The sequence below is a fragment of the Schistocerca cancellata genome, chromosome 1, assembly GCF_023864275.1.
Source record: "Schistocerca cancellata isolate TAMUIC-IGC-003103 chromosome 1, iqSchCanc2.1, whole genome shotgun sequence".
In the NCBI taxonomy this organism is placed as follows: Eukaryota; Metazoa; Arthropoda; class Insecta; order Orthoptera; family Acrididae; genus Schistocerca; species Schistocerca cancellata.
In genome coordinates, this window is record NC_064626.1 from 871,474,850 (window position 1) to 871,491,128 (window position 16,279).

General features: G+C 40.4%; 1 protein-coding gene across 1 annotated transcript in view; it reads right to left on the reverse strand.

Moving 5' to 3' along the window:
- Positions 1-12,515, reverse strand: part of LOC126190110 (uncharacterized) — a 54,567-nt gene extending 42,052 nt beyond the window's left edge. The window contains exons 1-2 of the mRNA XM_049930995.1: positions 12,379-12,515; positions 3,535-3,664 (exon numbers count right to left, since the gene is read on the reverse strand). Of these exons, the coding sequence (XP_049786952.1) occupies positions 3,535-3,655 (121 nt within the window). The 5' untranslated portion in view covers positions 3,656-3,664; positions 12,379-12,515. The remainder of the gene's footprint in view (positions 1-3,534; positions 3,665-12,378) is intronic.
- Positions 12,516-16,279: the final 3,764 nt, after the last annotated feature.

Here is a 16,279-nt window from a genome sequence, read left to right on the forward strand (position 1 = left end):
TCAGATAGAGATAAATAGGGGAGGAACCATTTTTAATCAGTCACTGCAGTACCTGGTCTACACAGATGATGTGGCATTACTCGCACAAAACATCACTGTGTTGGCTGAAGCCTATCAACAACTGGAGAAACCTGCAAGGGAACTTGGCCCGGTAGTCAATGTCAAAAAGACCAAATATATGGCAATGACCAACCAGCAAAACCTACCAAATCTCAGGATAGCTGACAAGGAGTTTGAAAGAGTGAGAGACTTCAAGAACCTTGGACTAACTATCACAGAGACAATGACATCTGCAGCGAGGTGAAAGGTAGAATAGCAGCAGGCAACAGATGCTACTTTGTCACACTACCCATACTTAGGAGCTCACTTCTATCACGAAAATCTAAAATCCTCATTTACATAACAATTATAAGACCAGTTGTTATGTATGGTGCCGAGACATGGACCATGACTGCAAATGAGGAAAGGATCCTTAGCATTTGGGAGAGAAAGGTTATGCGTAAAATATACGGCCCAATACATGATCAAGAAGGCTGGCGCATCCGTACGAATGCAGAATTAGAACAACATATTGAAGAACCTGACATTGTCACTACCATTAAAATAAGAAGACTGCGATGGGCAGGGCACGTCGTCAGAAAGGAGGAAGCCAGAACATGTAAGAAGATTTTTTGATGGCAAGGCCGGAAGCAGACGGCAGAAGGGACATCCCAGAAAGAAATGGGTGGACGGAATTGAAGAAGGGCAGAGGATGGAGACAGAAAGCGATGAACCAGATAGAATGGCAGGATATTGTGATGTAGGCCAAGGCCCTCCAAGGGCTGTAGGGCCTAGTATTACTACTACTAATAGTAGTAGTAACAGTAACTGCCCGGCATTTGGCGAAATTTGAATGTTTCCGTGGTTTGGAGTCTAATACGAATTTTTTAAGTTCTGAGAAGAATCTCACCAAGAAAGCTTTTGATGATACAGCTTTACTCGTTCTAGGGGAAGGTTTAAATTTTGCCATGATTCCAAAGTATTTGCCAGTGGCAGATTTTATTATCAAGATTTTATTACAGTGACTGAAAGTTTTGCTTTATGTTCACCAAGAGTTGATCCAGATATTGTTATTTTACCTGCAGGCATGGTCAATGCTACTGTTGTTTGCTTACACACTGATTCAATGTATCGCAGGATTGGTGCTGACACACAATAAGTGTTGAGAGAAAGACAAGTGTTGAGAGAAAGACTAACAGCCTCCAGAAGAAAAGTACCTTATTGCAGGGGACCATTGTGCTGTTCCCCCTAGGTTGTATGGGAGTATCGTGTGTCAAAACACATTGCTAATCTGTTGATCCCTACAGTAGGTCGATGTGAGCACCACATTAAGGACTAGGCTGATTTCTTATGTCACAGGGAATGCATGTGAATGACTATTCTGGTAAGTTTTGACGCAGTCTCTCTCTTCACTCGAGTTTGTTATGGTTACTTGAGGTTTGATGCTGAATTAACGAACCTATTTCAACATGTGTTTACTTCCACTTACTTTTTATTCAATGACCAGTACAACGAGCAGACAAATGGAGCTGTGATGGGGAGCCTGTTGTCGCATGTTATTGCCCCATTCATAAATGGAAGGATTTCGAGGAACATGTTTTGGAGTTGGCAACTTCACAACCTGCATGTTTGCTCAGGTATGTAGATGATACTTTTGTTGTTTGACCTCATGGCAGTGACAATTTGAATGACTTAAGGAAGCCAGATTCAAACGATACAAATATTCATTTCACAATGGAGGTGACGTGTTGGTCAGGAGGAAGGTGGATGGTACGCTGAATCATGCTGTTTGTATGAAGCCTACTCACACTGATTTGTATCTGCAGGCTGACAATTGTCACCATCCGGATCAATGTGAAGGGGTACTTCACATCTTGGTTCACAGGGCCCATGTCATCTCCGACAGAGTGTCAGCTGAGTTACTTCAGCTCAAAGCTACCTTTCATCAGAGTGGTTGTAGTGAAATACAGATTAGATGTGCATTGCACTAGGACCAACTGCGCATCAGTGATGATAATACCAAGGTGGTACCAAAATCTACAGCATTTTAGCCTTATGCAAAGAGCATTTTGAACAGGATTGTTTGTATTTTGTGGAAATATGATGTAAAGTGTGTTTCTCGAGCAGATCAAGATCAGGGTCCTTTTAGGTTCCGTAAAGGAAGATCTTTGTTTGCGTAAGGCAGGTGTCTACCATATTCCTCATATTCCTTGCAGTTGTGGCATGTCATATACTGGTCGAACTATCAAGACTGGAGGACCGACATATGGAGCATAACCAGCACACAAGCTTACAACACCTGGGCAAATCTGCCATTGCACAGCATTGTCTAGCACTGGTCATCCTATGGTATACAATAACACTGAGATTCTGGCATGTGTTTCCAGCTATGGGGATAGTATTATTAAGGAAGCTGCTGAAATTAAATTAGCAAGTAACCTTATAAATAGAGGCAGTGGTTTTTGTTTGAATTTTGCTCTCTCAGCTGTCAAAAAAACAGAGACAGAGGAACAGACCTTATGCTACCTCACCTGGTGATTATAAATTTCACCATCGATAACTTCTGACATCAGTCATCTTTAGTTTGTGATGGCACTATTGTGCACGTGTGTGTGTGTGTGTGTGTGTGTGTGTTTATGGAGTTTCTTCTGTGAAAACTGATGTTTTAAATTCACTTGTACAGTGCTTAACTTGCTGCAGTTTTGCCTTTAAAATGGCAGGGTGTGCTCCTGTTGAAATATCAGCAGCTGTCAACATTGCCACCCGGCTGCAGTTCCGTAAGTTATTTGAACATCATATTCACCAGGAGAAACTCAGGTTTCACACATTCCATTCTATAGTCGGCAAACAGATGTCTCTCTCTGTATCTGTGTGGATATCAACCTCAGCTACTATGGGAGAACCTCACTGACAAGGCAGAGAGGTAGGTCTTGGCAAACCTGAAGAGGCAGTGTGTTGTAGATGATATTTTATGGACATGTTAGAGATAGCTCATGCTAATAAAATGTAATGTGCTTCTAGCATGTAGGAAGTTTACTTGGCATTCAAAATGTTGGAAGAGGGTGGTTGGAACTATTTTCATTTTCTGCTGGAACTTTACACTCAACATGTGATGGTATGATCAGCAAATACAAAGACAGGTAATCAGGAATAGAGCAATAAAAACATGGAAGTCGCAACTAAAAATAAGTGAATAAAAAAGAAAAACAAATACAAAAAACATATATGCAAAATTGGAATGGGAAACAGTGAAAGTTAATGGAAAAATGGGTAAATAGTACCTTTTTTACTTTTTTATTAATGAGAAAAGTGCACCCAGATTGGCCATAAATATACATGTTTAAACAAGTTTTTTAGTTTTTCTATGGTCTATTACAGTTTTCATTCTACTTGTACATTTTAATTAGTATTTTTCAGAGTAAAAATACAAATATATCACTTGTTATTGACACCATCACTATGTTTTTTTATGTGGAAACATTAAAGACGACTTACCACTTCTTGAAGTCGGTACAATGACATCATTTGTTGTTGTTTTTGTCAAAGATATTAGGTCATTTGTGTCCAAGTATGCCAACAGCTGTTTTGCAAATTCTATTTCTTTAGCAGTTAACATTTCAACCACCTACAAAAAGAAGAAAACAAAACATAAACATTGACTCAGAACCCAATGAACTGATTTGAATGACAGATTAGGGTTTAATATTCCATGAACAACAAATTCTTTACAGATGGAATGAAATCACAAGTTTGGGATGGCAGGGGAACAGTAACAGCTGTGTCCTCCTCACCTATTAATCTTCCTACAGAAATTTTGGGAAACCACAGAAATTCTCAATCCACACTAGCTTGGTATGAATTATTTGGCTTGTTATATTACTTATTACAATTGTGTTCAAGCTTTGCATAAGTAGTGGATGAATGTGTATCATTTGTGAGCACAGCCTAGTTGCACACTTTGCAGGGTGAGGAGCTTTGGTGGTACTTGAAAAAGGTGACAAAATATTTTAGAAAGGTGGTCAAAAAGTGTCATCATTTCAAGAAGCAGATTTGGCATAAATGAATTGTTTTTATTCTTGATAATTCCCAAACCAAAAAGACTGGTTAATACATGCAGGTCTGTTGGTAATTTGACATTGAAAATTCGATATTGGTAATTCACAAACAAAATTTGCATCACATTTTTACAACTAATGATATTCTACACTTCAATTCTCTGCCTGGGGACTGGGCGTTTGTGTCATCCTAATCATTTCATTATCATTCATGAAAAAATGGCGAGATTGGACTGTGTTCAGATTGGGAATGCGTACGGGCGCTGATGACCGCGCAGTTGAGTGCCCCACAAACCCACCACCACCACCACCACCACCACCACCACCACCACCTACAAAACTCGAAAAAGATCAACAAAACATTTCTGGATTACTGTTTCCTGGAAATCTTAAAATAAAATGATGTTCTCATACTACATTTTTTTCCTTACGAGTTTTCTGAATGGTTTCCACCTCCCTTTCTTTCACTCTTTCCTCTGCCTTGATGATTTGTGCACCTCAGCTGATTCTGCTGTCTTTAAATTATTTTTTCAAGTGCTTTGATCAATTTAGCTGAAGCTTGAGAGAAGTCCTTCTTGCACCTACTTATACTGTTGGTGTTCTCACAGTTTATTGTTTTTTTCATATTATTCATCTTTTTAATCTCTTCAAGATGCCTTTGCTTTTGTTCCTATTTTTGCTTTTCTTATAATTCAAGGGTTTTTTTCCCACATTCTTCCTTATAAGCAATATAAGTTGCATGTGTTTGTTATCCACACCTAATGAGCTGTGAGTTAGTAAGTGCAAAAAGAAAATGGGGGTATTATCCCAAAATAGTCAAAACACAGTTTAAAAATATTTTTGGTCATTGCTGCCTTATCTTCCCCTACTGTGGGCTTTGAAATTCTGAAACACTTGGATAACTCTATGGATAAAAAGAGTCTCTTTCTGAAATGTATTGCTGCCGGTAATTCTCAGTACCTTTATTTCCTAAAGCTGGGTCATCTTTTTCAAATAAGTAATCTTGCTGGACATCAAACAGCATCATTTTTGCAACATTTAACATGACAGTGCAGCTTCTGCTCTTTATTCTTTCTTCAGTATCTAAAAAAAGCTCAAAACTTTTCAGTGGTGTACTTATAAGCATGCCCTTCCCATTACACATTTGCAAGCTGTGTTGTAGTGTTGGACATTCTTTAAAAACCACAGCTTCTCATCTTCTTCCAGTTTACTAAGTGCTAGATGTTCAAATGTTCAAGAGGAGGCAGATTATCCAATGTAAAGAGTTCATTACCAAGAACTTCAGGAATAAAATTTTTCTCGAAGTATTGTGTTGTTGTTGTTACTGCATCTGAAGTGCACTCAACATTGCGGTCATCAGCACCAGTATGTGAGAGGAATGGGGCTATAGCACACAAAATGAGGATAGCCTAAAATGCAACATAAGACACATACGTTCCCTTGTACCCTATTTGCATGAACATACACAACTCCTCTGAATGGTACAATGCAGCAAATGAGTCAAGGCAGACCATTACAAACAATTATATCTGATTTGGACAGTCACCAAGATGCAAGTCCAGAAAAATAAGACTGGCAGATCATAAAAATAGTAACTGGATGAGCCAATTGTTGTCTAACATATTAAAAGTGTCAACCTAGGAGCTTAGGTAGAAGTGTAGACAAAAGACAAAACTGTAAAATATGTGCAATATTCAGTTCATCACAACCTAGAATTGAGGGCAGGTCTGTCAGTAAACCAGCTTGAACCTTCTCGTCATTACATAAATTACAGTTGGTTCAAATGTGGCGAACCATAATCAGCACACTACATGCATCACAAAAACAGGCAGTTCCTCATGTCTAAAAAAGCCGTGGGTCATGGGGCTGTGTCCTATACGAAGTCACGTTAAACAGACTTCTTCAATTCTAACCGGCCAGGAAGAACTAGACTGTCTACAGCACACTAAGTAGGTCAGAACATATGAAGAATTTGGATCCAGATTCACATTTCATCGGATCCACAGCTTTAAAAATCGCATAAAGTTTGATGTAAAAGATAGTATGCAGACAAGGCAGATGGAACCTAAAGACAGGCAGGAAAAATGACAGAACAACTGACAGCGTCTCCCTCTTTGGACCCATCTTTGCAAACCACATTAGAGTTCTGGTACTCATTTAAAACAGTAATAAATTTATTCTTAAAAACATAGTCTGGAGTTAACAAGACAAACTCCCTGATCCAATAAAAGTTCCTTTCCCTGTATACCGATCAATTATGGCCTTGTGGATGTGGCAATAGGGTCATTCTAAGGATTTGCAGATGTTAATAGCTACAGGGAAAGCCAGCGAAATCAGAAACGACTGGAGCTTGAGTGCCTGTTTAGTCACAAGGAACTGCCACTGAGCAGCCAATAGTGGCTCCCCCGTCTCTGCACAAAATCTCGATATAGGGCTCATCCTATAGGCCAATCTGACGCTCTTGTGTACAGAGTACAGTATCTTTTAATATGTTGGTCATGACAAGCCATAATAAAGATGTGATCACACGAAACCCTTATAGAACTGCTGCAAGCAGGATCTATATGCACCCCAGTTCTTCCCACTCAAGCACTTCACAGTATCCAGCACTTTCAGGCCTCGTGTTTTCAGCTCCTTGAGATGTGGCAGCCAAGTCAGTTTGCTATCAAATAAGATAGCTAAAAATCACACTGTCTCCTTAAAATGTAAAACAGTATACCACAGCCTTAGTTCCAGAGGTGTAAAAAGAGAATGTGTGCTTTGTTTTGCTTTAGGACGCAAAAAACAACTGAGGTCATACACGCCCAAGAGAAAACTTTGGAACATGAAGACAGAAAGGAATTAAAAAACAACTGTATGTCAGTCCCAAGTGACATTAGAGAAGACAGCTAAAAACAGGGACATGGAGAAAGGGCTAAAAAAAGACACCATACAGAAATGGAGGCCCAAAGCTAAAAATTAAATGGCCTTCGCCATATTGCTTTGGCAGATAAAAAGTAGAACGCGATCAACAGCCCGAGCGTCATTTGCTAAAACGGCCGATAACTCAGACGGCAAACGGTTAAAAAGTGGTGGACAGTTAAAACTTGGGCACAATATGTAAAAAGTGGTGGGGTACCACCACTTATCAAATGATGATGACTAAAAAGGCAGTGCCCAATACATAGCCTAGTTAAAATGACCTCCTCCTGGCGGGAGGGCCGAGAGGAGAACATCCAAGCTGCTGGGAGAGGCTTAATAAGCCGGAGCTTGTTCCCAAGAAGGGAGGACCATTGGCGATGCCAAAGGGATACCATCTCTTGAGAGACGGCAACACAGAAATCATCAGAAGGAGTATAGGAACAAGTGGGCTTAGGCCTCATTTCCTGGCAGACCAGCATGACCAGGAACCCACATGAACATCACTGTGGCTCTACCAAGAGTGAGCAAGTGACTGGACCCACTGCACTAAGGGATGGGACAGCTGAAAAGTCTGTCACTGGATGTACTCCATGGCCTGATACAGGGCGAAGAGTTCGATTGTAAATACCAGCAATGTGCTGGAAACCGATATTGAAAGACACAGTCGCCAATGATGAAGGTACACCCGACTCCATGCTCAGTTGAGTACCATCAGTGTTCTCAAAGATACTATTGTGAATTTCCATGCGAAGATTGAGAAACTGAAGGCAATAGAGTGAGGCTGGAGTAGTGTCCTCAGGAAGCGAATGAAGGACAAGGTTAACATGGGTCGCTTCACGAAGCCAAAGTGGTGAAGGGTTCACACCCACTGGGAAAGTTGCAGGTAGTGTGGAGTTAAGCCGCCATAGCAAGTGCTGAAAGCGGACTCCAAGAGGTAACTGAGAAGAGGGACACGCCCCATACTGGCGATCAAGGGAATCAACGAAGAAGGATTGGGTGGCCACGCATGGTAGACAAACGGCATGCATACCTGCTGAGGAGAGAGTCACGGCAGTGGTAGTTCAGCAGCTTCAGCGTGCAGACTCTCAACTGGGCTAGTGTAAAACGCGCCAGTGGCCAAACAGATGCCACGATGGTGGATAGTATTGAGATGGTGTAAGAGGGATGGGCGTGCAGACACACAAACAAAGCACCCATAGCCGAGTTTCGAACAGACAAGGGACCGCTACAAACGGAGGAGGGGGTTCGATCCGATGACACTCAGTGAGACAGGTCCATGGAGAACTGCAATAGATGGCAAAATCATCAACAAAAAGGGAGCCGGAGATGCCCGGCAGGAGACAGGCCATTATAGGCTTAATGGCAATAGCAAAGAGGACGACGCTCAGGATGGAACCCTGAGGCACACCGTTTTCCTGGATAAAACTGTCCAACAAGGCAGAAGCCACACACACCTTGAAAACATGGTCTTTTAAAAATTCCTGAAGGAAACAGTGGAGGCAGCCACGGAAGCCCCGCGTGTAAAGACTAAGGAGGATACCACTTCTCCAGCAGGTGTCACAGCCCTTCTCCAAATCGAAAAACACGGCCACAGTCTGGGATTTCCGCAGAAAACCATTCATGACATGGGTGGACCAAGTAATGAGATGGTCAACTGCAGTATGCCGTGCTTGAAATCCACATTGCGCATTCGTTAGTAAATTGCGCGACTCTAGCCACCATACCAGCCAGGCATGAATTGTACATTCCATCACCTTGCAAACACAGCTGGTGAGAGAGATGGGGTAGTAGCTAAAAGGAAGGTTTGTGTCCTTACCATGCTTAGGTATGGGTATGACGGCAGCTTCACGTCAAAGTCTGGGAAATGTGTCCTCTGCTCAGATGTGATTGTATGTGTTAAGTAAAAAGTGCTTGCCTGCAAGATAAAGGTACTGCAACATCTAAATCTGAGAAGCTTTTTTGCTATCCCAAAGTAAACAGCGACACTTTGCACGCATCTGTTTATAATGAATGCAGTTTGCCATTGTAGGATGACAGTTAAAAAAGTGGAGAGCATGTCCCCGTGCGCGAACTGCATCACAGCATGCATCAGTCCACCAAGGGACTGGGACACGGCGTTGTAAAGAGGAAGTGTGAGGAATAGAATGTTCCGCAGCAGTAAGGATAACGTTTGTGAGATATTAGACCTGGTCATCACAACTGGTGAAATCTTGTGCTTTGAAGGCCGCCAGGGAGGAGTAAAGCCATCAGTCAGCCTTAGTGAACTCCCATTTGGGTCTGGATGCAGGTGGAGCAGGACACAGCAAACGGATAGCTCATTGGCAATGGTCGCTTGAGTAGGTGTCAGAAACAAGCTGAGCAGTACAGAAGGAGAGGTCCTACTGAGAATAGGTGTGCGAGGAGTCAGAAAGGAAAATGGGTGCTCCAGTGTTAAGGTAGAAGAGGCTAAGTTGATTAACACTATGCTGTCCCCGGCGACACCACAGTGGTGTCGTGCACGAAACAGCGGTCAACGGCTGGCGACACCACAGTGCATACTATCGCTCAGTGGCCCGTGACAGCACTTTATCTTTTGCATTCTGTTGGAGTTTTGTTTAGGTAACAATAAGTTACACACGTCAACAAGTATGTGTCCTTTCATCACGGCAGACAAAGGAGATGATAAGATTATTTACAATGAATGCGCGGACGTCTTGTGTGACATTTCGGACTTGGCCGAGTGGAAAGAAGACACATAATATCAAAAAAATGAAAGTGAAGCAGAATTGTCGGAAGATAGTGAAATACGTCCAAGAAGTATTCGGCGAACACTATGGTTGCCAACTGATTCGGATGAATCAGAAGAAGACGACAGTACACAGTGGTCAGACTTTGATTTACCGAGGACCAATAATAAATTTGAAGGATTTCCCGGTCCAAACATATTTCCCGAAGATACACAGAGCATCAAGGATATCGTAGAATTGTATATTAGAAACGATCTATTTGAATATATTAGCAACGAAACCAACAAGTACTACAGTCAAAATTGCAACAGAAGAAACTGGATTTAAAAAATGCCAAATTTGTCGACGATATGGGACCCGAACTTAAAAAATGGTTTGGGCTTAGAAAATGGTTTGGCTTTGCAAAACAATGTCCCGCAACCGATTCAGACAAATATTATAATTGCTTTTCAAAGTGCAAATCGTAATTGATTATTTTTCCAAAAAGGTTAAAGAAACCTTTAATCCAAGACAAAACATCTCAATTGATGAAAGAATGATACTGTGGCATGTACAGTTAAATTTTAAAGTTTACAATCTGTCGAAAATTACGAAATATGGTATACTCATTCGGATGCTGTGTGATTCGAGTAAGGGATACATTTCCTCATTCAAGATATATAGCGGCACTGGACAGCCTTTAGCAAAAACAGTGATGGAACTATTGACACCTTCTTATGGAAAGTGGCATCACCTCTACATGGATGATTATTATAACAGTGTAGAACTTGCAGAGAAGTTACTCATGAAAAGAAAATTCGAGTTTGTGGAATGATACGGCAAAATATAGGATTTCCAGAAAAATTAAAGTGCGCAAAAGTCAATGTGTTTGAAGCTTGTCATCAACAGAAAGGCGAAGTACTCGCACAGGCTTTGAAAACTAAAACGATAGAAATGATCTCTACAACACATAATGCCACTTTGACTGACACTCAAAGAAAATGTAGAAAAACCAATCACACAATAAAAAAAAACATGAAAGTGTATTAGACTACAACAAATACATGAAAGGAGTGGATTGGGCAGACCAATATTTGAATTATTACCTTATATACAGAAAAACTATAAAATCGTCAAAAAAGGTTCGCATGTACCTCTTTAATTGCGCATTATTTTATGCATTCCATACATGGCAATATTTCAATACAGACCACAAGAGTCTGATTTCATGATTTTTTATAGAAAGTGTCTGATTCATGGATAAAATGCTACCTTGACACTGGGCGATTTTACAACCTCAGAGCTGAATTGGGGGTCGGATGTCTGCATGACCACGTCTTTCATGGAGCGAGGGGTAACAAGAACAGAACTATAGGTACCAGAGGGGGGAACATAGGGTTTGCGACTAGCCAATAACTTGTGAGCGACTGGGTAAGGCACTTTTTCCTTTACCCAAATCTCTCTGACAGCTCACTCATCAAGATACATGGGACAATCCCGAGAGGAGGCAGCAGGGCTGCCATTGCAGTTGATACAGTGGGGAGAAGAAGGCGGACAATCACCCTCAGGAGCATCTCTACCACAGGTTACACATTTGGCTGGATGTCAACAAGATGTTCTAGTGTGGTTGAAATAATCCTCGAATATAAACAAATTTAGACGTCTTGCGTAGCTACAACGTGTAAGTGAAGACAGCCATGCATGAATACCCACCCACCTCCCTAGAGGCCGTAACCCCTGCAACCCATAGAAGATGCTTCAGTAGGTGATTAGTGTTTTTTGTCCTCACGGGATAGAACGAACAGATCAGAAAGATAAATATAATAAACTAAAACAGAAATTGGAGGAAACAGATAATTAAAATAAGTAATAAGCGTTTTTAAATTTAAAAAAAATCTCACGAGATAGAACGAACAGGTCAGAAAGTAAACAAAATAAGATAAAACAGAACTGGAGACAGCCACACTCAAACCAAACTCCGCGCCGTCACACACGACAACACCCTTACGTCACGGGTCAAAGCCGACGCGTGGGATCGGACGCTTCTGTCGACCCCCTATCTGTTTAACTGAATCACAATCACATTTTTTATGCACAAAAATCCCTACAGACACATAAACGCCATTTGAAAGTCCTCTCAGTCAGCAGCCAAGAGAAGGAAAAATTAAAGATTATAGTTTAATGGCCCATCAACGATGACCATGTTACTGACAGAATATAAGCTCGAATAGGAAAGGATTCAGAAGGAAATCTGCCATGTCCTTTTGAAAGGAACCTCAGTCAGCAAAGAGGCAATCAAAAATCAACCCATTAAATGTCATCACAAGAGAGGATGAGGACAAATTGCTTAACGTGGTAAAGACACGTGATATGCAATTGACATTTTGCCAACACAGCTTAATAACAAGTGTGTGTCAGGAATTAATATAACAACTGTAATGCTCTGCTTACAAAGATATGTGACAGTTAACCAACATGATACCAGAAAATTGTTACTGGGTGCAAATCTTTCACTATGGCGTATATTCTAGTTAACGCTGTAAAGCCCACTTGTTTCACCATGAGATATTCCACGCCCACGCAAGGCATTGGAAATATCTGTGGACAACTGATAAATCTCGACAGTACTCGGCAAGCAATTCTGAGTGATTTACTGTAAAACTAATAACACATTCTACCTGTAATTCCCAATACGTTCAGCGATTATTTTCTGAGGCTTTCAGGTGATATTGGTTCTTCCCAGCGATTATTTTCTGGTGCTTTCCAGTGGTATTGGTTCTTCCGTTCCAAAGCAACAACGGAAACTGAGTAAAGCTTCCTGCAAGGCGCGATTCAAACACAGTAGCGAATCAAACAAAATAAACGTTTACTAACGTGTGGCTACCTGACAACCTCAACTAATATCGTGTTGTCAACTTTTGAACTACAACTGGAGCTCTTAGGCTATAAAACAACAATTAGACGTGTTATTTTCCATTAATAATTTGATTCCACTGGCAAACACTTCTTATCAACAAATGTCCACACATCACGAACTACAGGTTTAGATCACTAACAAAACCATAAAACAACAATTAGACGTGTTATTTTCCATTAATAATTTGATTCCACTGGCAAACACTTCTTATCAACAAATGTCCACACATCACGAACTACAGGTTTAGATCACTAACAAAACCAAATCTCTTATCCCTTCCCTCCAGCCAAACCTTTCACTATATCGACAATCGAGCTTGGACATCGATTGCATAAAGTCAATGAAGTCAAAGTTAGTATTTAAAGGTCATTTTTATTCCTTTGGCCACAAGAGCGTGATTTTCAACTTTTCAAGCGTGTTTGTGCGGGAATTCACGCTGACAGTATAGACCACTCTTTGTTGAATGGGACTGGCCACACAACGTATTTTCCCCCGTAGTAGACGTGGCACGAATGCGCTGAGGTCGGTGATGTCCATATTAGTATAGAGATCACTGGCTGAGGTGCATTTTTTTTTTTTTTTTTTTTTTACGGTGGGGAAATGCGCCGTGTTTTTTTATGAGCTGTCTGGGGGGGGGGGGGGTTGCATTTTCTTTGTGATATGCCATTTATTCGATACGTTTACCATGTCTGAGGTGTTTCACTGTTCTGTTGTTTTTAATGCGTGAAAAGATACGAAACTTTTAATTAGTAGTCAATCTTTTTATACACTCTCTGACGAAATTCTGCATAAAGATTGATCAAGAATTAAAAATAGCGTATGTTTTTATACACTACAGTACAGAGAGCAGAATAATGCAGCACTCACATGTGGAAAACATCAATAATAAATGGCAAAGCACACAGAAAAGGCATCTGAAAATGGGAACCTTTTCCTGAAATGTGGAGTGCAAATTATAAAGAAAATCATGACTGTTAGTAAATAAGTTATATACCGTATTTAAAATTGTTTTGTTTTAAGTAGAAACTGTTAAATAAGCAGCAGGTAATTACATAAATCGCTAACACTGTCGTCCATGTTCTTTTAGAGATATAAGTACAGAAAATATGGAAAAGTATAAAAGTGTCATACATGAAATAAGTGAAAAACCAGTGAAAAAGTGGTAATTCTACTACATCGAGTAGATGACATGTATTTTACAACCTGATGTCTTCCCTTGATGGAGAGTTTCAATGAAGGATGTAAATGAGAATTATCTATTACTGCCTGTGGATGTATCAGTTCACTGGTTTGATATGAAATAGTTATTTCGCTAAATTATATACAAACGTATCAGTTCACTGGTTTGATATGAAATAATTATGTAAAAGTGTTACTATTTTCAGAACTAGTATGAACATTGTCAAAAATGATGAGGGTACAGGGAGTGTACCTGCATCTGAGCCCCAATCCACAGAAAGTATGCTGAGACCAAAAGAAGAAGAAGCCAGGTTCGATCCAGGAGGAAACTGTGCACATGTTAAAAAGGACATCTGGCACAATCTGCATCTCACATGCCTGACGCTGATGAGATGTTCCTCATCTCCCAACTTCCTGTGATTAGGGCACTAAAAATGCAGGGTAAACACGTTCTTGATTAACTTTATTCAACTTTTAAAATCACATACTAATCCCACATCTTCATCTTTACCATCTTCAATAAGTGGCAGCATAGTTACTCAGTCATCTACATAGGTTCAAATGGCTCTGAGCACTATGGGACTTAACATCTATGGTCATCAGTCCCCTAGAACTACTTTAACCTAACTAACCTAAGGACAGCACACAACACCCAGTCATCACGAGGCAGAGAAAATCCCTGACCCCGCCGGGAATCGAACCCGAGCACGACCACGAGCTGCGGACCATCTACATAGGCACTACGAAAGTAGTAAACAGAGTGCAGGACATTTTGTCATACTTATTTACATAAATTTTGTAAATTGTTTCAGTTCAAAGAATTTTAGCGTTGGTAAAAACCAAAGCCATGATCTTACATGACATTGTAACAAAAGAATTAGTTCCTGTTTGTTGTTAAAAATAGTGCAGTCAGAATATTGTGTTAAACTGCTAATGGAAGATATTGCAACATTGCTTTCAGAGACCTAGTGAGTATTACACTTGTTTTACTTTCTAATATAATATGTGGTTCCCAACAAGAGTGATTTAGAGGTGAACTGTAGAATTCACCTCCACAATGCTAGAAGAAAAACTTTCGAATGGACTGTTAATCCCTGTTTATAGTTTAGAATAAAGTTTTGTATTCTGGTGCAAGGTTGCTGGTAGACTTCAGGTAGGCAACTGAAAATCTCAACTCAGAAACGTACTGAACTATATCTCTTTGGCCACATACATATTATGTAAGAAAATACTGTGCTTCAAACATATCTGAAACTGTGGAGGTTTTATAAGGGGAGATGGCGCTATGGATTCTATTCTTTCCTTCCGATCACTGCCAAACTCATGATATATAATAGTTAAAGAGCAGTTTATACATCTTACATTGATGTCACATAAAGACAGAGCTGGCAAAACTCAGATATCAGAATTAAAGTAAGAAGTACACATAAATGAAAATTTTGGAAAAGAGGAGGTTAATGTAAACTCCTTGCATCAAAATACTAGAGTTTTAAGAAAGAAAATCAATGACTTTTTGATATGTATAGATGAACAGTGGCCTCCAAATCATGTAGATGTAATACGCACATCAACATAAGTGTTGCATTACCATGGCATCTCGTGCAGGTGTGTTGCCATTGTGACTGTTCCTATACTGATCAGAACGTCAACCTTGACATTGTTTGTAAACAAATATACAGTTAGTGTGAGCGCTATCTTGATTTAACACTGTACTTGAATGGACTACAATATTTATGTTGAAATCAAAGCAACATTCGGATGCATTAGAGGTGTCTGTGGAACAGTAGAGGGGAATATCCATTACGACATAAAGGACAGTTACGCCCAGTGACCGCTTGGCAACCAGGGAAGTTGTTTATGTGTGCAACGGAGTCAACGTTATGTGGTGTGGACATGGAACCTACTTCAATTGAGAAGTAGTGTTGGGGACATACACCATACAGATCATCCATGTTTATATCTTTTTTTTTATTTTTTTCATTTCATGTGAAGTTCATTTCAACAGATACACCACCCACATTCGACAGGTGCATAGGTTAATCGACATTTTCGACTTCTGAGTCAAAGAAACCGTGGGATGAGCACTCCACAAGACGTCAGGTATTGTATCAAACTATTATGAGACGACTGCGTGATGCGAATTCCACTCTCGTGGAGCACGGCAAGCACCTTGCTATACACCACAACTTCATGCGCTCCGCTACAGATGGTTAAGAAATCATGCTGAATGGTCGCCACAGGATTGAAGCTGGGCATTGTTTACAGACTGATAATCACAGACATTGTATTCTGAAACAAACCAGTAATATCGAACGCCTCCACATGTACAACAGAATGGTGGTGGAATGAAGTTCTGGGGGGGGGGGAGAGTATTAATGGGGTTGTTAATAAAATAATAAATAATTATTGTCAATGACAAAAAATCCCTTTCATAGGGGCACAAAATTACACATTACAAGACAGTGATTAAGCCAGAAGCACTG